The sequence below is a fragment of the Poecile atricapillus genome, chromosome 21 (genome assembly GCF_030490865.1).
Source record: "Poecile atricapillus isolate bPoeAtr1 chromosome 21, bPoeAtr1.hap1, whole genome shotgun sequence".
Taxonomy (NCBI): domain Eukaryota; kingdom Metazoa; phylum Chordata; class Aves; order Passeriformes; family Paridae; genus Poecile; species Poecile atricapillus.
The window spans coordinates 4,054,130-4,077,449 of NC_081269.1; the positions used below are offsets into that span (position 1 = coordinate 4,054,130).

General features: G+C 48.0%; 1 protein-coding gene across 1 annotated transcript in view; it reads right to left on the reverse strand.

Annotated features, from left to right (window-relative positions):
- NXN (nucleoredoxin) overlaps nucleotides 1–23,320 on the reverse strand; it is a 46,790-nt gene that overhangs the window by 12,845 nt on the left and 10,625 nt on the right. The window contains exon 2 of the mRNA XM_058854229.1: nucleotides 584–701. Coding sequence (XP_058710212.1) covers nucleotides 584–701 — 118 coding nt within the window. The remainder of the gene's footprint in view (nucleotides 1–583; nucleotides 702–23,320) is intronic.

Below are 23,320 nucleotides of genomic sequence, written 5' to 3' on the forward strand. Positions count from 1 at the left end.
TGGGTCTGCAGGGTCTGTGAGTAAGGGCACATTTGGTGGTTTTTTTCTTTCCAATTTGGCTCATATGGGTTTTTCCAAATTGCAGGAAGATAGATTTAACACCAACTCCCAGCACAGCAAACCTCAGCAAGGAAGAATAGTAACGTTTTTCTGTTTAATTTCTAAATAATGGGAAATGCATTAACCTGAGTGTGATGTCAGTGATAAAAATCCCACTCAGTATTCTGGAAGGATTCTGCTCCCAAGTTATGGAAGGTCTGGGCCCTCAGTCTGTCTGTCCATGTGCCTCCATTAGGGAAAAATCCAACCTTCGTGTTTCAGTTAGCCTAACCTTTTCCTCATTAGCACTCCAGACAAAAATCCTGGAGGGAAATTCTTTGTTCTTTTCAGTAAGCAAAACCAAAACACAAGATCTGGCAGGAATGATGCAGAAAATTTTATGCCGAAAATAGCACAGTGCTTTGAATAGTTAAGTACAACAATAGTTCTTTGTTCCCACTCCCCCAGGCCATTCCAAATGAACTGAGATGAAAAGGCAGCTGTGTGTCCATGTTTCTGTGGCACAGAGGACTCCAGGTCTTACCTTCAGGGTCATCTCGGATGACCAGGAGGCCGTTCCTGCAAACCACCTTCCCAGTGGAGGCATCGATAAATATTAGGGAAGGAATGTTGGACACTCTGTACTTGTTCCACAGCTTCAGCTGTAAAAGAGATTGGAAGGGGAGATAAGGAAGGTAGACTTGGCTGTGTGAAGAGGAAGATTTTTGAGCATTAGCATCTTTCAGAGCAGAGGTCAGAGGCGAGCAAAGAAACAGAGCTGGTGCTTCAGGGATGAGTGTGAAGGAATGTGAGGAAGAGCTGCTGGGCCAGTTCCCAGAGAGACCCTCACCACCACCACCATCCCCTCAGGATCTCAGGTGAGACCCCTGTGTGTCTCACACCTGCTGTGGGCTTGCTCATGAGCACAGGCAAAGCTTCTCCTCCTCCTGCTTTTACCTCTTTGCAAGTAAAATGCGGACAATACTTGCCATGCTTTGAGCTCTTTGTTTAGAAGACGTGGTAAGCACAAATACTTTCAATGCCACTGCTCTGAAGCAATTTGTAATGCTTCCCTGGCTGTTTCCTCCCCTCCCACTTCCATGTTCATTAAACAAACCAGCAACCCCTGCCAAGACACTGCTAGGCTGAGCACAAAGGCCAACACACAAAAAAAATTACTCTTCTGCAACTGGGGCTTCCCGGGTTTGTTCCCAGGAGCTGATTAAGGGCTTTGACATCAGCCTGGAAGCCCAGCTGATCCATCCTGCACTGCCAGCTTTGAAGGCTGATGGTCACATTTTGGGCATCCCAGTCTGGATGGGCCTGTCTGCTACGTTTCACAGCGAGCTCAGCTCTGCACATTGGTGACAGAGCCCTCTGGGTGTCACTCGTGGGCTCATGTTCCCCAGGATACACTTCTGCCACAGGATAATTTAGAGCTTAGCTCATGTACAGAAGCTGGCTGGGATAAGGAGAGGAACAGGACCACAACAGCTGCTGGCAGAGCCACTCTCCCCACCATGCATGGAGGAGCTGCTGCCATCACCTCATTTTCCTTACATTTCTCCAAGTATTTCAACCCAAACTGCCCAGTGGTGAATTATCAAACTCTCAAACAAAAGCCAAACCATAACCAAGAGCCAAATGGGGAAGGAAATCTCCACCTTCCTCTCATTCCCTAACATCAAGCTCTGCTCTACAAAGCCCCTCAGGCTCCGTGTGTTTACAACATACTCCAGTTTTTGGAGAATAAAAGCCCAACACTGGAGAAGCACAGAAGGGGCCCACCAGTGTCAGCCAGTACGAGAGCCAGAGAAACCATCACACAATGTGCTGCTGCTTCCACCAGTACCTCACACAGAAACTGCACCCACGTGTTCCCAGAGGAAGAACTCTTCAGATTGCTGCCCCTGATCTGCAAAGAGAGGCAATCCCATTTCCCGAGATGGGAATGATCTGGGGATGTAGAGAAAGGCAAGGTTTTGTGTCCTACCTACCAGCCTTCCATTTCCAGCAGACACATTAATGGATTCACAAACCAAATGGCTTTGGGCATGAAAATAATAAAGAAACCGTACTCAGTGCAAACCAGCCCCCTCACAATGACAGCAGTTCAAACCACAGAAGGTAAAATCCACTTCTGTGAAGTTTAAAGGGTGGGGGAAAGCCCTTTATAAGGATCACAAGCATTTAACAGGGTGCTGCAAACAATAAGGAAATTACAGCTAGCAATCGGATCGTTCTCTTTAAATAGTTGCTTACATTACACTTCATTTTGCCAAGTCCTTTGTATACAGAAGCAGCTCCCCCGGGGCATCACGGTGGGTCCTGGCAGTTTTGCTTGGCTGGGGAAGCAGCAGGGTCTGCACTTTGGAGCCAAGAGGCTGCATGGACTGGCTGTGCTCAGAGGGATGGGGCTGGAACACCCAGATAAGGGGATAACAGCAAACCAAACCTGCTCAAAGCACTGCAGCAAGCGTGGCATGGCTGGCTCCAGGCAGTCTACGAGCTCCAGCACATGTGGCAGCTCTTGCCAAGAGCTGGTTCTGGATCTTCTCAGGATGTGGAAACCAGGCCCTACTGGACCCAAACTGCAGGCACTGCTCTTGGCTTCCTAGACATCGATGGCACAGGCAATATACAAATCAGACACTCTGTTCCCATGAAATCAGGAGTTGCCACTTCTCACTCATCAATGAGAGTCCACAGCAGAATGTCTCAAGCAAGCATGAAGCCAGGTGTGTCTCAAAAGGGTCAAAAAGCATCAAGAGGTCAATGTGACATCTGTTGCTGTTGGGGGAGTGTGTCCATCACTGAGCTCTGAAAACTTGAACCTAAGAAACATCATATCATGCTCAGTTACACCTTGGGTGAATGAGAAAAAAGCAATTCAAATGGAAAGGTTCTACCCTGCACCTGTGCAAAAGCTCCCAGACACAACCCACCAGCCCAGGTAACTCCAAACCAAGTTTCAGAGCTTCATATGGACTGAGCAGCATTTCCTATTTGTAACAGATTTGCTGCCTGGGTTATCACTGAAACACATCACACAACACCAATGAACAAACACAACGACTGCATATAAACCAACTGGAACTGGATTGTCATTTGAAGCCTACTATAAAAGCCTTGAATTGGAAGTTAGCAGTCTCGATGCATTAACCATATTAATTCTACGCAGGAATGTGCTTTTTAAAGTGGGAGCAGTTTGGTTTGATGACTCCCCTGTGCGCCAGGAAAGCTGATGGGGAATGAGAAAAGCACGTGCTGCAGGAGGAGTGCCAGGATCTACCACAATTCCCACCAGCCTGGCCCTCATCAGCCAGATTCCAGCCTTTCCAGAGCCTGTCAGACATTTGGGAGGAAGCCTGATGGCTCCTTTTACTGCAGGTCTGACCTGAAAGAGTAGAACCTTGATAGGAAATGGGCTGGTTCATTTTAGCCAAGCTGAAGACATCTCCCTATGGGATTCCCACGCTGTGCCACTATTTTGCACCTAAACTACAGCTTCCAGCAAGGACATCTGATCTCCACCTAAAACCACTGGATGACCCAACCTGTCTTGTGGCAAACCATTGTGCTAGTTAGCTTTTCTCAGGGTAAAATGCCAAGGATTTGCCTATGTGAATGTTCTGCAAAGGGGACAAGCTCAGCTTACACCCACTGGTTGTGGTGCATGCACAAAGGGAAATCCAGGAGAAAAAAGGCATCCCTGGTATGGGTACCTGCACAACCACACACCTCACAAAGGATTCTGTGTCAGGCTGGGTGTGGGATGCAGAAAGCAAATTACAACTTGCTGTGAGACCACGGGCTGATGGGATGATAGCTCAGGCAGCAGGGCAGAGTGCTGCCTCAGCAACTCTGAAAAGCTGTTTTTCCCGCTGTGAAGAGATGACACAGAAATAACATACTCCACACACTCTAAGGATTTGATCATCCATTTAAAGAGGGGATCTCTGCTCCGCTTCCCAACAGCTGTTGCAAATCTGTGGGATCAAGCCAAAGCTAACACAGATGTGGAAATAATCTGCGGACTATTCAGCCAGAAAGCAGCTGATCCTCTTGCAGTGCCCTTCGCTCCTGGTTCAGGCCTGCTACAGTCACTGCTCACCCCAGGACACCCAGTGGAGAAGGAGTGAGGAAATACAGCCCCTCACAAGACTCTGTGCAGGCTGAGCAGCCTTACAGAAACTTCCCTGGCTCCTCTGCAGGTGGTTTAGAGCAGCTGTCCAGTGGAAAAAACAGAGTCACCAGATTCCTTCGGTAACTTTATCCCTGCACAAAAGCATCACCACGATGTCCTGGAAACCACAAACTCCGTGGGCTCCCTCCATGACTCCAGGCACAGCCAGCTGTGAGAGGCTTTCAGAGATCACTCATGATCTGAGGGATGAGGCGACCCCCAGACATCAACCATGCAGCAGCACAAGGCTGCTCTCCCCACCACTACTGGCTCCCCTCATCCTGGTGACTGGGAATTCCTGGCTGAGAGGCTGGGGAGACGTTTGCAGACAGCCACAGTAATTTTTCCAGATAAAGGTGTCAGACGAGAGGTCTCCCCAGCAGCCCGCGGCTGTTTCTGCACAGGGCTGGCACCCGGCCGGGGCGGATGAAATCCCCTCCTGCTCCACTCATTCTGGTGGGGAAGGGATCCCCCACTTCCAACAGCTGCTGGGTGCTATTTTTGGTTGTGCTGATTGATTTATCAGTCCTGGTCGCGTTCACTCGCTCATATAAATCCTGAGCTGCAGCGGTGAATGCTGGCAGAGATAAAGCACAACTGCCTGCAGCACACTGAGCCCTGGCTGCTGGGAAAGTGGTCCTCCCACCCTCCTTGGGGGCTGCATTTCTCTGCTCTTGTGTGAAACAGGACCATGAAAGCTCTCATGCTTCCCTCTTCCATAGCATATGGAGCTGACTCTGCCCAGGGATACAGAGGCAGGCATGGTCTCTACTCATCTTGCATCCCACACCTCCACCCGACCAACGAGAAAAGACAAAGCCAGTTTAAATACTCAAAGGCAGCAATAAATGAACATATTCCTGCTGTGGATGGGTGCTGCTTTGTACTAAAGCAAATGTAAAGCCATTTTTGTAATAATTGACTCTTAGAGGCAATACCCCCAAGGCTCTGGTAAATTCTGGTGAGGCACTGGAAAGATCCCACCTTCCAACAGGCACACAAGTGACCATATGAGAGCACAGAGGGGTTTCCATTACAGCATGGGCTCAGCTCTTGCTGGTCTCTCACTCAAGAGCCACAGGCTGAAACATGAAGTCTGTCTGAGGAACACACGAGCAGCACTCAGGTGGAAAAGTGCCCTTGGTCCAGGGCTGCAGGGACCAGCAGAGCTCAATGCCCAGCTCTGTCTCACAGGGCAGCTCCAGGCTGAGGTAGCCATGGTCATTCCCAGTTCTCCGGCACCCCTCTCCTGTCAGTGTTACACTACAGCTTTTACATCGTGCCTTAAAGGGTTTACAAGCACCAGGGGCCACCCAGGCTCTGCAGACAACAGGCTGCTCCCTCTCCCTGTCGATTCAAATCTAGTTCACGCCTGTCCCTGCAATTCAAGCTCAGCTTGGGCAAAGCTCCTCTTCCAGCCCTCCCTCACTGCTTCTTTTCCTTCGTGCATCAGGGAAGCCCCTGAGCAGAAGGGGAACACAGAGAGGGAACAACACACAGCCAAGCAGTGGGGGGAGACCAGATGGTGCACGCCAAGGTCTGACCCCGTGACACGGAGGAGATCGAGCGAGGCTTGGGATAAATTAATGTCCATTGTGCTGTTGCTTCTCTCTGAAAGCAAATCAAAATCTAATTACAAAATACAATGGTGAGAGAGATGTCTGCTCCGGGAACGTTAATGAGCTGAGAAGGGAGGATTTGGAAGTGTAATAAACAAGATTGATGTGAACAGCTGAGACAGACAGTGCAGGGCACACACGGACCCCATCATTCCCCTCTATGTGCACGCTGCCTGCAATGGCTGAAAGCCCAGTTAAAACCAACCTTAGCACCAGTTTCCCCTGGCACTCACAGCCTGGCAGCACCTGCTGTGGACATTACAGCAATATGACTCAGTGCAAGCAAAAATCTAAAAAAATCAACCTAAAAGTTCTGCTTGTCACTTCCAACCTCTCCTCGCTGCAGCTCCGTGGTGGGAGACTGGCACAGCACGATCCAGCTGGTGGCTGCCCTTCATCACCCCACAGCTGTGGGGGGACAAGGGGGATCCTGGGCTTTTGTTCCTCCTGATCAGGGAACACAGCAGCCGCAGGTTTGGAGGCAAAGGGGAAGGAAATCCTCTCCGTGAGTTTCTGGCACGGCGGCTGAGGGCTGCTCTTTGTTCCCCTGAGGAGCTCCTCAGCCAAAGAACTGGGATGAGGGATCTGGGCCAGCCCAACCTCACGTCCTGGCGTTTCTTCCCATCTTCTTCCCTCAGCACCCTGTTTCCCCAATGCTGGCTGTTACTCTCTGCAATTTCCCAGGCTGTGCCATCCATGGCACTGCGAGCTGAGCGTTTTATTTGAGGGCAGAGCAGCATGTGGCTGGCTCCGAGCACAAGCTGCCTCCTCTCCCCCTGACACACACCCAGGCTGACAGGCTGGATCCTCCGCAGCCCACATCTGATAGGAAAACATTTAATTTGAGCAGAGTTGAAGAGCAGTTAACATGATGTATGGAGAGCAAAGCCCCAGGGCCTGCAGCAGACACAGGAGCTGGCCCGGTTGTTTTACATGTGCAGGTTTCAAAGGGGTGCTGCGATGGCAGCTTGATTTGATCTCAGGATCAGGAGGAAGCAGCATTTGACTAAACACACAGATAACAAAACAGGCAGGAAATCAAGCAGGGAGGATGCCACCAGACAGGCTGGTCTATCAACACTATGAGGATGCTTTTCATAAATAAATATTTTTTTTTTCAAGTGTTTCTCACATTGTATTCAATAGCCAAAGATGGTGCAGAATTTAAAGATGCAGGATTGTACCCAGGACCAGGAAATACATCTCCATGTATTTCAAATAAATGGTTGGTTTTTTTTCCTCTATGTCCGCATCTTGTTTTACCGCTTAAAAGGGGGCTTGCACATGAGCAAGGTATTTAATAAACATTTTTTCTTTCTGCAAATACACAAAAAGCAGTGAGGGCAGCGGGAGTTAAAAGTGTATGTGGGAAAAATTTAAGACATGTGTAGAAGTGTATCATCCATGGCCTCTATAAATTATGCCCCCAAATGACTAATGCTGAGTAAGAAATAGCTATGTAAACACAAAGGCGATAAGAAAAAATAGTAATTTCTGTCTCTCTATGGGAAAGGGATATTTTTCCATCAGTTTATAGGAAAGGCAAGGGGTGGGATGGGAGTCTGGGATGTTGAATTGGAGTTCAGGGTCTCCCTTGGTCCCATGTCTCATCTGTCACTGGAAGTGGGACAGCTGCCAGAACATGGGTTTCCTACCCACTGCCTTCGCCTTTGCTGCTACTGTTCACTTGAGTGCCGGCAGTAATCTCAAGGTCAAACACCTTGCAATCCCGGATCATTAAGAAACAAACACTTCTGAAAAGCCTTGAGTTTAGACAGAGTTCCCACCAAACACAAAAGCCTTTTAAATCAGCAGGGAAATCGGGATTTGGTTTTTTGTTTTGTTTTGTTTAATGCACACAATGAGGTATTAGTGGGGTTTCTGTTTTGTTTTCAGTGGTTAATCCGAGAGGGAACCTTACACAATCAGACCAACAAAATCCTGGAAAACAATGGAGTATTTGTTAGCACCGTCACACACCCTGGGGAGTGAGAGCTCCAGGAATTCGAAGCCAGGAGCCTCCCAAACAGTCACAAGCCAGCACCAGGACATCCCCCAGACCAGCTACACAAAAGATTCCTGTAAAATTATCAAGAGATCTCAAATATCCTCTTGTGCCCACTGCTGCTGAGGTACACACTGGGTGGATGGGAAATTTGCTTTTGAAATGCAATAGCTCATCCATCTCATCACTGTGATGCTTCCTTACAAAAACCTCCACTCAACACAGCCCTTGTATCACTGCAAACATTCAGACTGCTCAAAAGCAGCCACTTTTCTCCAGCTGACCTCGGGACAGGGTGCATTGGTTGGTCTGGTCCTCCCTACAGCTGCATCCATCTCGGTGTCTCAGAGCCGACAGCATTGAATCTCATCTGGCAGCACTCCTGGTTTGCAAGCCAAGGAGGATTTTCATGCAAAGGTTACACAGCTGCAGAGCTACAAAGGCCACAACCACAGCCCCGGCTGCGGGGGCAGCTCTGGGCTTTGCATGCAACAGGCTCCGCACACAGCTCGGGAGGGCGGCACAGCTCAAGGGATTCGCTCTGTAACCACAGATCAAAATTTGCCAGCAACTAACCAGAGCCAGGTGCTCTCCAGATCCAGCTGGAAAGAGAAAGCCCTGCCAGGGACAGCTCTGAGTTATCCTGCTCCTCCTCAGCTCTTGGGGTGGAAGGGATCCCACAGCCTGTGCTGACCCAGAGCAGCTACAGCACTCATGGGGACCTCTCCTTTGAAGCCCCAAGTCCATCCTTATGATGATGATGATGATGATGATGATGTCCTCCTGTCACACTTCACCAGCACAGCTGAGCCCCAGAGCCACGCTGGCCTGAGCCAGCACTGCAGGGAAGAGCATCCAAGTGGGGTGTGACATGGGAAGGACAGATGTAACACAGGCTGCTGGAAAATGCTCTCCTGCTGAGCACTTCTCTCCCTCCTGCTCCCCAAACTAACAGTGCTGGAAATGTAAACCTGCCCCAACCAATGATCTCGTAAATGGGAAAATCCCACTGAGAGTCCCACGTTTGCAATTAATCACCAGGACACACTAAAAACCAGGGCAGAACAAAGCTGCCCCGAGCTCAGATGCACCAACACCTCAACTGCAGCACAAACCAGCAGGTGAGAAGTTGGAGAAGCCATTTCTTCACCCACTCCTTTTGCACAGCAGCTTTTCTATCCCACTGTGCTCCAGCAAAGCTGGGGAACAGGGAAGGGAGGGACAGGGAAAGGAGCAGAGTCCTGGCATGGGCTGGGCACAGAGGAAGGGGAGGGACAACCAGTATGGGGCCAGTAGAAAAGGCTGAGGGGTTTATCACACACACATGGTGGGCCAGGTGCAGGGCAGGAATGGGAACCTGATCCATCCCTGAAATCAGCACTGAGCCACAGGAGGCTCCCAGCTCCAGAGCCATCGACCGGGGAGGAATGGGACAGCAGCCTGCAATTCCCCCTTCTTCATTTTAAGGCACTGTGCAACAGCCAAACCAGTAAAGATGAGCACAAACACTGAAAAATCAGTAGCAAGGTCAAAAGCTCCACCGATGACAGTCAGAAAATACACTTTCCCAAAGAGCCAAGAGCCTGTAGCCAGCATATGGATGATGGCAGGACACTGGTGAGAGAGCCTTGGCCACCACGTCCCTCCTGCCACCACAAACAGGCACAGACAGTCCTGGAGAAACAAGGAGCTGCTGCCAGGAACTGATGAAACATGAATCCCACGGGGGTGTTCAAAATGTCAGATAAGATGCAGTGTATTAATTCCTTCTGCTGACAGCCAGCCCCAGCTGGAGGGGGAGGCTCGGAGACCGCAGGATTCAGAGAGCCAAGGATACCTGGCACCAGCTCTGCCACTGAGTCCCTGAGTGAAGAGCAAAGCAGGAGGTGACACAGAGGGTTGGGTGACAGGAGGGCTTCCTCATGTTTTTTGTGAGAAGGGAGATTCTGTACAAAAGAAAAAGCAAATTGTGTGTTCTTTTACAAGATGTCGAAACTTCTGTGCGCTGGCAGTGAATCTCCTCAGATGGGGCTGTATTTCAACTGTTACTATATTCAGTTTGTAAAATGCTCTGGGATGATAAAAATCACTACAGAAACAGTAAAACCATTTCCAGGAAATAGAATCACAGAGTTGGAGAAAGCCTGGTGTTTTTACAAGAGCTTCAACTAGAGAAAGACCAAAGTTAAGCAGGAAGTTTTGCTTCCTTGTCTTTTCAGCAATAAAAAGGAGCTGCACTGGGGTTTATTTGATTCTGCAACATACAAAACCACCATCAGTTGTTTCCTCAGAGAGTAGCCTGACTTGAGATGGACAGAAAACACCCCTCAAGTCACGCGGAGTTGAAGGCTTTCTGCCTTAGTCAAGCTCTGGATTTGTCTGCTTGCATTCTTGTTTTATCCTCTTGTTTTCCATGATTATTGAATTGTCCAGAAGATGATTCCAGGGTAGGTAAATCCATGCTGCAAGAACAGAGGTTTTATCCAGGAAAAGCACTGTGGGAGCACAGTCTATCTTCCCATCCCCACTCCAGCCTCAGGGCTAGGAAGCAACATGTTTGGAGTTGGATGAGCCACAGGAAACGCAAGCAAATAATCCACTTGTGTCCAAGTGACTTTTTCCAAGGATCTGCCATGAAGCTTCAGGCTCAGTCACCCCTTCCCCACCCCTGGGGGTCAGCACTGATTGAATGCAGCCACCGAGTCAAACTCCAAGACACTCATCTCGTTTGGCAGCCCTGCAGTTCTGCTGTGAGCTCCAAGCTTTTCCCCTCCTCTCCCTCTCCCTCCTCTTGTTCAATTATCTTGCTTCATCTTTATTCTGTTTCCAGGAACACTTAGCAACAGGCTCTTGCAATCAGCCACCGGCAGGCAGGATCTGAGGAGGAGACTGCAGTTGCGATGACCTTTTGCTACACTCATGCAAATTTTAAAGAAAGTATGTGAACAATTTGCCTTTTAAGTATCCTCTGCTTACATTCACCGGGAGTTAATTCTCCTTCTCTCCTTAAGAGGCATCAGAAACACCAGATTTTCTGATTTTACACTAATGAGAACAAAACCCGCGGCTTAATTCCGGCTTACTTTGTGGGATTTTTTTTTCTGTATCTCACACTGTGAGCAGAACCTGAAGGGGTGAAAATTAACATGTGCCACCTACCCTGGCCCACACCTCAGGTCTGCTCAGGCAGCACATGCTCCTGTCAGCTGAAGCCAAGTGTGGAATCAGGGCTCAGTCCAGCAGCCAAACCCGTCCTGAGAGGGACAAGATGCTGTTGCTCCTCTTGGTGAGCAGCTTTCACTGATCACCATCAGAGACTTTCATCCCAGGACAGCCCCAGGGTGTGCCAGGAGCCAGACACTGCCTCAGCCTCCCAAGGAACCACAGCTTTTGTGATCTCCATAATTAAAGCTCATCTGCCAAGGCAGCAGATAAAGGCTGGGACAGTGGTTCAGGAGTCTCATTCCCATGGGACTCCTGGAATGCTCCTGACAAATCCAGGGACTTTGGCAAGTGACATCCTCCAAAAGCAACACACACCAACCACCACAGGGCTCTGGGAGAGCAACACTGATGCTGGGTGGATGGAAATGGGTAAATCATTAGCCTGGGTTTGGAAAACCACAGCAACAAACTCACAGCAGCTCTTTTTACAGCCACCCCAATGGGCGCTGGCAGAGGAGAACAGCAGCCTTGATTTTCATCAGATTTAAATCAAATCCCCAAAGCTTTCCAGCACTTTCCCCATCACTCAGTAATTTTCCCACATACACAAACAAGTCTGGAGACAACCCAAAGCGCACACCAAGACAGCCAGTGCAGCTTGCAGGGCACAGGGGCATTACTGCATTTAAGTATTTTCTCCTTAAAACAAATATTCTGTGTTTGGAATAAAAAATCCTGTATTTCTTGCAGAGGCTAGAAGCTGAAGGGAGGGAATGGGCGAATACCCAGGTACCAATGCAGCCAGCTCACCTCCTGCTTTCTGAGTGGTATTCAAAACCAGGGAAAGAATTTGCAGGGCCCAGATCTGGGACACAAACAAAACAAAACCCCATCACAGATCTTTGATACTTCAAATGATCTTATAAAGTGCAATCTACTTTTTTATTTCCCTTTAAAAAATGAAAAGTCTAAATAAGCACGTCATTGATCTGGTTGCTGAGAACAGCATCTGGAACATCAATCTCTGCCTGAGAGTGCAGAAGCTGCAGGAGAGCTCAAAGCAGTCAAGGCTGCCCTTGAACCAGATGCTGCTCGCTCTTACAGAAACGCCTGTGGATCTGTGTGAAAATGATTAAACAAAATTGCTCCCTCTTTTTTCAACTTCAGAACTCAAATCTGTTTTCTCTTAGAGGGCAGATGCTCATTACATATCCCACAGTACATCAAAGGGCAGGAAAAGAAGGAAGGCAGCCACCCTGCCATGATCCAGTGTCCAGGGTTCTGCCTCACCACCACCTCTCCTCCCCAAACCCTTGGCTCGGGGTACAGAGGACAGAGGGTAAAAATGCCTCTTCAATAGCAGGAAAGATGCCAACCAGGGGCTGTCTGTTCCAGCAGCAGCAAACAGCAGCCATGTATTTTGCAGGCAATTCTCTTGGGGCTTCAAAAACTCCAGCTACTGCAGCACCTTGGGGAGCCCCAAAACTTGGGTGTTTCTCCAATATTCCTCCTCCATCAGTGCTTGAGCATCCAGAGCAGAACATGAGGGAGCATCAGTCTGGTCCCAGACCTGTAACCCCATCAAGATCCAACCAGCATCTTCTTCAGATGCTTATTAACAAAATGAAAACATCAAGAGAGCATTGCAGAAGGTGCCAGGGGCCTCCCAATCACCCACGAGAGGTTTAGCAGGACGCGACCTTAGGGGCACCAAACCCTGTGCATTTAACGCCTCACCTGATTCAAAGCCCTGTGCTCAGAGGTGAAAGGCAAGTGACCGATGGGAAGCCTCATTCCCAGAGCCCTTCTCGTTTATTTTAGTTCAAAGACCTCAGAAAACTCAAGGCAATCACTCAGCAGCTCGGATACTTAAGGAGGAGTGTGGGGAAGTGCTCCTGGGAAGCAGGAAGCACAAAGTCAGCTTCATCCAAGATCCAAGAGAGAGGAGTCACAGCCAGGCTCTTACTTAACAGCTTCTTCCAGGCAATCCACTGCCTCATCCGTCTTAATCTTTGACCACCGAGAGATGAAAACAATTTATCCTCATTCCCTGCTCTTACTGAGAGGTTACAAGAAATTAAACTAAACCAAAGATCAATGTTATATCCCTTCTCAGACAAACTCTGCCTGACCTGGACTTTCTCAGCATCCTTTTATCTAGAGGAGTGTTTTGGCTAAAGCTTTGCAGAGGGAAGCCATGTGAGCGAGCCAGTTAAAAACCTGGTACTTTCATGTTTATACAGCCAGCTAAGCAGCACACTACAAAGGCTTTTATTCCAAGTTTCCCCTGACAAGCCAGCATCAATAAATTATATAATCTCCCAGGAATTATGATGCACATGAGGAAAAAAACCTCCAATTCCCTAGGTAAGAACTAAGAGCTCAGAAACTGAGAACTGAAGGAAAAGTCTGTACAAAAATCATCCCAAGATTAGGAGGATTTTTTTTGTACTAAAAGGAGACAGCAAAACCAGCTGCAGATGCAGAAACACTCCTTCCCCATGGCTACCAAGAGCTCACCGAGTCCACAGCTGAAGACAGAAATACCTCAAAGGTCTCTCTTCTCCCAAATATCCCTATTTCCAGAAAAACCCATCTGAAACAAGCCCCTGTGTTTGACAAGCAGTACAAATGGCTACAAGTACGAGAAGAGATGAGCTTCCCAGTGTGTGAGCAATGAATCATAGAACAGAATCATGGAATATCCTGAGCTGGAAGGGACCCACTAGGATCATCAAAGCTGCTGTCAATGGGGTGCATCCAAGTACAGCCTGAGTTCCCAGGTTGCATTAGGGTTCACACACTGACCGTGCACTGAGCTGTGTTGGTTTTACATGCTGTGTGTGCAAGAGCCAAGAAAAATCCATCTTCAATGTCATAACAAACCCTAAGGTAAACACAAAGGCAAGGCCACGCATATTATTCAGTTAAACAGGCACATAAAAGAGAAGGCAGCCCTGGCCTGGTCTGCTCCTGATTTTTGTTGTTTCTCAGTGAGCACACACAGAAATGGGCCACGTTAAGTCCTGCATGAAGCACATGCTCTCTTCTCCAAGAACAAACCTGCTGCTCCTAACAAAAACCAAGAGTTTTGCAAAAGAAAGCTGTGCTTCACAGTCTTTGCACTGCTCTCCCCCACCACTGAGTGAGAAAGGAGCACACCTTGGCCCCCTTGTTGGGCAGCTGGGATAAGCACCCAAACCCAGGGAATTCCCAAACTCTGAGAAACCAAACCAGAGCCAGCCAGTCTGTAAGGCTGCAACCCCACAGAAATGTTTTGTCTTCAAGTTATGAAGTTTATGGTGTTTGCTCTGCACATTATAAAATACACACCAAAGGAAGGGGGGTCTGAGTGTCCAGGTGCCCAGCCAGGCCAGGAAGTAGCCAAAGGAAGAGGTCCACCTGCACAGAACCTTCTACAGTAGCTCTAACACAGCTGGATTGGGTCTTCTGTGCTTTCTCCAGGAAGGCTGAGCTGTTCCTCCCTCCACTGGGCAGAGCTGAAGCCTGACACTTTAAATTCTGGGCACAGAATTGGCAGCACTTTGGATTACTGACAACTTCAAAAGGATGAGAAAAGCCCTTCTCGGGTAAGCTCTTGCTGCTCAGTTTGCTGAAGGGCATCAGTACAGCCTGAGCCAGCAGCTTTGCTGAACATTTCCAGACTCTGTCTGGCAGCCTGGCACCCAGCCTGCTCCTCCTTTTCCGTGCCAAAAGGGACACCCGGATACACAGGACCCGCGTTGGTTACGGCAGTTCCAAAGCCAAGGGGAAAGGATCAACAACTTCTACAAGGAAGATGCTTCCACAGACTGTACAAAATTAATGCTTTTCAATTCTGTACTTGCTTATGAAAGGAGAGATTTAAAGCTCCAAAGCCAGGCTGTTTGTAAAAATAAATAAATAAGTAAGCAAGAGTCCCAGCTTCTGTTCCGAATCCCAGGGAATCAGCAGGTAGCAGATGGTTAAAGCCAGAACAAGGCTATTTCAGATCTGCAAGCTGAAATATCCCCCTCTATCCCCCCTGCAGATCTACAGGAGGGCCACAGGGAAGATTTAGCAAGTGCAGCTTCAGGTTGTTGTGGTTATCTTTGAGCCCATTCAAAAGAATATTACAATGTATTCCCCAAGGGAGTCCATAAATAGCAAAGGATTCTGCTTTAATCCCCTATCTACTCCTTTCTGGATAATATGGCATTTGGACAAGCACTGCCAAAACACAGATTTATGGCAAAGCTGAGAGTCTGCATGGCCAACACATGCTCTAAAAACTCAGGATTCCAAGGAATAAATAATGTCTCCCCTAAGACATAGATGGCTCTTCAGTTATGGAAGCTTCATGCAGGTACAAAGCTGTTTGCAGGATTTCTGCTTCCCTCTCCAATACCAGGCAAAAGACAAGTTTATACTGATTTTTCCCAACACCAGAATCAACTGTTCTCACTGGGTGTTCTTGCTGATACCACCACCACACAGTCACTTCCCATTTCTTTACTAATACTTTATAATATCTATCAGCTATTACTTATCCAACTGGCTTCAAACTTCTTTTCAGACAGTGACCAACATCAAAGGGAAAAGAACTAAGAAAACTGCAGACTAAAGGAACTATAAAAAGTACAGCTGATGAGTGCTACAGTTTTACTGCTTCACTGCAGACACCAGGGAGCTGTGTGTTCTTAGAAGTTCCTCAGTGAATGGTGTATTAAAAAAAAAACAAAACAAACAAAAAAACCCCAAATAACAGCAACTTTGCAGACAACTCAGTGCTACTGCAGCTACATTTTGTAATGGAAATACTGAAAAGCACCTGGACAACAGAGCCAGTGTAACACACGTGTGGCTGTGAGGGGCTGACCACAGCAGAACCAGTGGAGGCAGAAAATTCAGCATCAAATGCAAGCAAATACATTTTGCCTACCTGAAAAGTCAAGCCAGTGAAGACACATCCACTCCCCGAGGCACCAGGCAGGATTGTTTCCTACTCCACACTCCCCAGGTGTGATTTTAAATTACTCACTGCTGGGGCTGTCACACACCTCCCTTGGGTCCTGCACCACAGCTCTATACAAAGGCAGGGATGAACAGCCAGGCAGGCACAGCAGCAGCAGCAGGGAGGTGCATGCCAGGGTACAAAAAATAAAAATAAAAATGCAGCCATTTTTGACAAAGGGGAAGTGCTGCATCCCTGCCGAATCTCCATGGTTGCCTACACACCCTTTGGATCCTGGCTGCTTACAAACAAAACATAAAACCAAGGATATTTGTTCAAAACCCACAGGCAGACACTGTGATTCTATTGAAGAAAAAAATACAACTGGCATTCATTCTAAAAACTTCCCACCATTGGGACTGGGATTCAAAACCAGCACTGGGCAGTGAGGCCAAAACACACTGAGAGCAGACGCCTGCAAAAGATTCCAAGGGAAATTAGTTATGTGGGTTTTAACAAAAATAAAATGAAATCCAATGTTTACAAAGGGAAAAAAGGCAGCTTCCCTGGGAGACAGTGCTGCAAACACCCTTTGCAGATAAGTCAAGACCTGTTTGAGGCGTCCTTGGATTCCTCTCTGCCGGTGAGGTTTCCTCGGATTCCTGTAGCAGTGTGTGCAGTGAGGGGAGAGGCAAATGCTGAGCAGACAGCAGCTGGCTCTGAGGAGCAGTGGAAAGGGAACTCTCCATCTATCCCTCCTCTTCCATCTGCCTCAGGGAGCTGTGGCCAGGGCAGGATGAGCTCCTGGGCTTTCCTTGCTCTGCTTCTCCCCTCTCATCTCTCTCCAGGAAAAGACATGGTGGGCTAAAGCTGGACGAGCAAGTGGATTTACAGAAAGCCCCAGCTTCTTTCTCTTCTTGTGCTAAAGTCAACCTAATTCTGTAAACTTTCTTTTTTCCCTTAAGTAATTTTTCTGCAGCTGAGTCACACACAGCTTCTGCCAGGAATTTTTATAATTACTGAATTAGAGCAAGGTTTTGCCTGTGCATGCCTGACAACATCTGCTGATGGAAGAGAGCTCTGCTGAAACCCTTGCACAGCCCTGGAGGAGCAGGGCTGAGTGCTGCACTTCCTCCCAACAGCACCTCTCTTGGGGCTCTTCTCACTGCTCCTCCTGCAGAGAGCTTTGCAGCTCCTAATCCACATTTTGGGAGGAAGAAAATAAGCTGGAACGAGGTCCAAAGGGTACTGAAGCAGGGGGAGGAACGCCGGCTGCCTCTTGGCTCTCTACCCCTCTTGCTGGAGCATCTCTGAGGCAGCATCCACAGCTATGTGCCTCTCCATCAGCTGCATAGCTGCAAAGCCATTGTGAGTCATTTCTTCCTTGGAGACAGACAACCATATAGAGCTCCATAAAACCACAGAAGAAAATAATTTCTCGACCTCCATCTTCAGTGGACACAAGGAGTTATTCCACAAGTGAGGCTCCAACACACAGCACTGGTCCAGACTAAAGATCAAACACAGCCCACGTTCAGATAAGCCAAAAGCAGACATCTGGCATTAGCAGCCTAAACTACACACTTCCTGGGTGATCCAAAAACCTCCCACTTTATGCTACAGGTCAGAAATGCAAAGGAATTACCATCTCCAGGACTGAGCTGTTCAGCCTCCTCCTTGTTACTGTTTGCTGGAGAGTGATGCCTGTACCCTCCTGCTTCACCCAGCGCTGTAATTTATCCCATACTGCACCCGAAGGGCTGCAATAAGAAAACAGCACAGTTGCCAAGCCCTGAAAAGCGAGGAGGATGTGCTGGAAATATGCTGTATCTGTAGCTTTAATCTGGATCACTTGCAGGGGGCTTTACAGCATGGCCACATACCATGTGTGCACACAGTCCTGACGCAGTTAGAACCAAGAATAGATGCTCAACAAGAGAGGAATTACTCAGTTCTGGGTTTCAGCAGGCTCTGCATGCACAGCATCAGTTCTCTTCACACTTTTCATGTGTTGCTCCAAGGCAAAAACGAAGGCATCTTGCCACTGCAGACTGGGATTCTTCTACAAGGATTCTGAATTTATTTTCATAAAATCCTAGAGAACTACGTTCACAACACCTCGGGTTTACAGATGAAGAAAAGAGTCACAGAGAAACTCTAGGCATTCAGTTCCAGAATCAGCCTCCAGCTCCCTTTTAAAAAAATAAATAGCACGGAGCAGCATTTTAAATGTTTGACGTACAACTTCCCATGAGATCATCTGCAGCAGGAGCACTCGGCACTTGTGCAACCCAACCCTCACTCACCCTGGGGACCTGGGAAATCAAGTCCCTCATTGTGCATGAAAAGCAATTTACCCAGCACCATCCCCGAGCCCTGCAGCAGCAGCAGAGCATGAATTCCCGTCTCCTTAACCAGCACTTTACCCTCTCTTTTTCCATCACTTGCCTCACTCCCTTGCCTCCAAGGTCCCACACATGGAACCCCATCCTTCACTGGGTTGCCTCAGCTGCCCTCCAGGAGCAGCAAGGGCAGGTGTGCCATGGAAAAAAAACCATATGTGATCCTGTAATTAGGAATGGCATCGTAATGTATAAAAGGGGATGAATTAAGGTTGCAGAGGAATACTGTAAATTGGATACACATTTCTTGTTCCATTTTACTGCCTTTTTTTTTTCTCTTATTGGGCTTTGGCTGTACTTCAGATTAAGCTCCTAATAAGGGCTAGAGTTGGATGAGGTTTTTGCAGCCCATCAGATTGCAGCCTTCCAAGCCATTGAAATGAGATTCAAGCTGAACTTGAATTTTCAATAGTTTGGCCTAAAGGCGAGGGTGTTAACAACAGACCTGCCAACACCTTCTCCATTCGAAATGTCTGAAAACATGTCCACACATCAAATGCTGCTCAGGCTCTGCTAGACAAAAGCCACAAAGCCAACATCTCAAATCCACTGCGGACTTGCTCAGCTGGTTCTCCTGCCAGTGAAGCTCGTTACATTTTCTCTGAAAATCCACTGAACCTCTGTATTCTCTCTAGGAAAAGGGGTTTTCCCCCCAACAACCCAGCTGCTGTATTTTCATTATGATAAGTCAAGGTGGGGCTAAGGAGACATCAGGTAAATCAAGTGAACACATAGGAAGCAGACACACACAAGTTCACCCAACACAGGTGATACATCCCCAAAATTAAAGATATTCCAATGACATGCACAGGCTTTAATCAAGACCTCTACCAGTACTCTGAACACATTTTTAAATGCTGAAGTCTATTTTCTTGAGGACACAAATGCTTCAGCTCCCATGCCACCATGATTTCCATGTCACATTTCCAGTATGGTTGGACCAATGAACATCCATGGCTGCTCTGGCCAGTGCTGCAGGGAGCAGAGCACTGAAGGGAAGGTGCTCCTCTCCTTTGATGAGAAACAATAAGAGAAAAGGAATGATGTTTTCTTGAACTGCATCCAAGGGAAAGTATGCCCTACTGGAGTGCCTGGCAGAGCATCAACAACAATGGAAATTTCAGCTTTCAAAGAAATTATACTCAAGAAGGGGGTGGGAATATTGTGTAGGAGCTGGGGTGACACTAATCCCATGGACTGTTTTACAAACTGCCACTTCTCTCCAATGAAATTAAATCCTCTGCAGAAAAATCACCTGCCTCCGACATCTTTTGGAGCATAAACAGAATGAAGGAGAGCTCCTAACTGAGCAGAAAATGGGCTTGGATGGGATGACACAGGCAGGAGAGTGGAGGGACAGCAACCAGACCATTGGGATTTTGTATTTTCCTTTGGATGGTGCCTGCAGGATCTTTGCACCCCACCAAGTCAACAAGGCTCTTCCAACACCATGAGGGTCCTCTGCTCACTCTGAGGGGAAGGAGAGCAGGGTGGGAGAAGAGTATGGCAACTCCTGCAAAAAGGTCTGGACTTGATTATCAACTTATTTTCTTTAGTAACATTTAGCTAAGCAAGCAGGGAAGAACCCTGTGGTGTCCTTCAGTGGCTCTTAGCAGGGAAGCTGGAATGAGGCTGCTCACTCACCCGAGGAACTGAACAGGCTCGGCACAGCAGCAGGAGCTGCTCACACCAATATCCATTTCTCTGTTGGGAGCTGCTTTCACCAGCACAAACAAGAAAATGTGTGAGTAAATGGCACTTTGAAATCAGAAGGTGTCTGGCAGCTCTGTGGCAGTGTGATGTACCCTCCAGGGCAATTACACACCGGTTCACATAGCTTGAAGCTCTGGACAAAGCAAATGCTGTGAGTAATGGTGGAGAAAAAAAACCAAAATGGCATGAAAAGTGTTTGCCCAAGCTCGTATCAGGTAGGACTTTTCTATCTCTGTGACACAACATCCAATCTGCTCAGCTACAGAAGAGGTTTAATTTTTTTTACAAGGTTCATGTTCTCAGCATCACTCTGGCCATGAACCCACAGCACCAACACTGATGCATCTTCAGCTACTGAAAGGATGACTGGAGTTATTTAAGAGCTGAAGGAAAGCACAGGTACAGCTTGTCTGCCCCTCATTTTTATGTCCCTAAGCAGCTGTAGGTGGACACGGGCAAAGCACTGACTTGTGCAGGAGCAGCTCAGGGCCAGGCACAGTCTCACTGACTGCAAAGGGTCAGAGCCAACATCCACATGGATCCTGATTCCCTTAAATTCACCAAAGCCTCTCCAGGGCCAGCCTGTGCCTTTGCACAAGGCAGGTTTATCCTCAGGGCCAGCAAATGCTGTGCAAGAAGCACACACAGAGCAGCAGAGGAAAGACAAAATCTGTAGCTGTGCTAATTACTGGAGTAATTACAAAGTAAAATACCAAACTAAATACCACAAGTCTGAGAATGAGCAAAGAACCCTTTTCCTTTCTGGAAGCTGCCTCTCACAAATGACTTTCCCCACCAAGAACCACCTCCATGGACCCAGACAGAAGTTTAAGCAGATGACCAAAAAATGTCAGGTATTTTTCTTCTCAATAGATTTTCATTCAGACAGGATGAAAAGCCCTTTTTCTTGAGCAATTGAGTTTTCCCCACAACAGACACGAGCTGGCATGTTCTGAGCGTTTGGTATTCAATCCCAATTAAGTAAAATTGTAATTGCTGCACCTAAGGGGCTCTCAGCTCCCTAGGAGGAAACACTTCATACATACAGAGATTTTCCTAAGCTTTACCACTACATACTTCAGACATAGATTGAAGGATGAATCACAACTTCAAATTCTTCACTACTAAGCCTGGCAATCAACACTGCCACTTTCTGGCAAAGAAACCCTAAAAGCCTTTACCTGTGATGTCATCTGCTAACAGATTTATGTTCCATGGGACGCTCCCATCCTGTGACTCCTTGGTTGAGGAGGCAGCTGGGTAACAGGATTTGTTCTGGATAATCCCTGCTCTCAGGAGGGGAGGAAACAGATGAAGATGCACTCAGCCAGAGTGGTGGCAGCCACCACTTTTAGGGAACTTAAAGCCACCTGCCGGGGTAAATCCCATTTCTAGTTTCAAGCCTGAGAAAGCAGAGCCATGGAGACAGAAGGGAGGTGAGGGAAGTCTGCACTTCCCCTTCCAGATCCCAAACCTGTGTGTCCACAAGGCAGGAGGCATCAAGCCTGGCCTGTCACTGTGGGGGAGACGTAACACACAGCCCTGCATAACCAACTGCAGGGTAAAGGACCATCTCCTTTAAATGCAGTTCCTTGAACAGAGCCCAGCACAACAGACCCTGAGCCGCCAGCAGGGCCACAAGCTCTGCCTGGGGTGATTATTTTCATAATTAGAGGGATGGCCACAGACAGAGGTGGTATTTGGTGGCCTCTTAACCTAGAGACTTATTGGGGTTTATGCAGATGACTCCACTTTTTCAGCAGCAAAGCCTGCAGCAAATCCTTGTGAGGACAAACATCAAACCAGGATCTGGATGTGGCTCAACACAAGGCCACTGCTCAGTCATCCCGAGCCAAAGAACAACACAAAACATGCAGGGCTCAGAGGGAGTTTCATTTTTAAAACTGAGCAAGTCCTGCGAATCTGGGCTGTCTGAAGCAAAGTGACTTTTCTGGTGAGGCACTGCTCCTCGCTCCAACCTGGTCCTCATGCCTCTCTCCCTCCATCCATCCCTACATTCACCTGCTTGTCCCACACTCACCATCCCTCTCAAAAACATCTCTTCCCAACCTAGGAGGCTCCTTCCAGCCTACCACATCCCCATCTTTCTACCTGAAGAGCCCCTGGTCCCACGCAGCAGCAGGGACATGCCTACAGGGAAAGGCAGGGAAAGGCAGGGACAGCCACCTACTCTTCTGCTTCACAACGTGGCAATTAACTGGTTTGAAAACTGCCTCTCTAGACAAAAAACTCATCCTGGGAGCCACCAGGGTGACAAACATCTATTTCATGCGCCACCTAAGAGATAAACACCGATCGAGGCCCTGGATGCTTCTGTCACACACAATAATTAAACCATCAGTCGGGACACAGCGAATTAATGCAGACAGAAGGTGACAAAGGAATGAAATAATTTCACTTGAATCTTCACAGTTTAACAAAAGCAAAACCGGGTCAGACCTATTGAGGAAAAATGCAAAGATAGAAGAAATCTCATTTAACAGTTGCTTTTCCCAGAGAGAAAAGCAGAAAACCAAGCATGCAGCAAAACCGGGATCAGGCTGGGATGAAAACAGGCACCGAGGGCATTGCTGTGCTACAGGCAGGAGCACACACAGAAAAATCCTTTTCTTGAAAATACTGCAAATAGAGGTGGTCTGCAGGTCTCTTATGACAAGGAGAAGGCAAAATCCCTGGAACAGCAGCCCACAGCATTTTCCAATCCTTTAAGAAAGGAAGGAATGGAGCTGTGCCATACGTTAGCACTTAAGTAGTCCCTACCCTCAGTTTCCCACCATCTGTACTACTCTCTGAAACTCCCCGACTCATTTAATTTATTGCTGTGTGTCTCCACCAAAATCAAAGACCTAAATATCAGCAATCTTGGTGGGAGACATCCAGCTGCTACGGCTCATTGTAGGAACAAACCCTATTTGTGCAAAGTTGCATTGAGAAAGTCAGGCAGCAAATCTCCCTAGGAACAACTTCCCATGCTTTCAGATTAGCAGATCAAGCTGCAGGCATTAAGACCTTTCCCCTTCTCTATCTGTGAAATCCAGCGCTTTAGGACATAAAAATGGGTCTTTTCTAACCCTGGAACGAAGCGATTTTAGAAGGACATGGCACAGCAGCAGCAGGGGGCAATGGCTGAGGGGAAGCAGAGCACAGTCTCGGGGTCATGTTCAAGTGCTGTGTGAGATGATGGGGCTTTTCCTGGGAGCCTGGAGTGCTGGGACCTGGAAATCACAACTGTGGCAG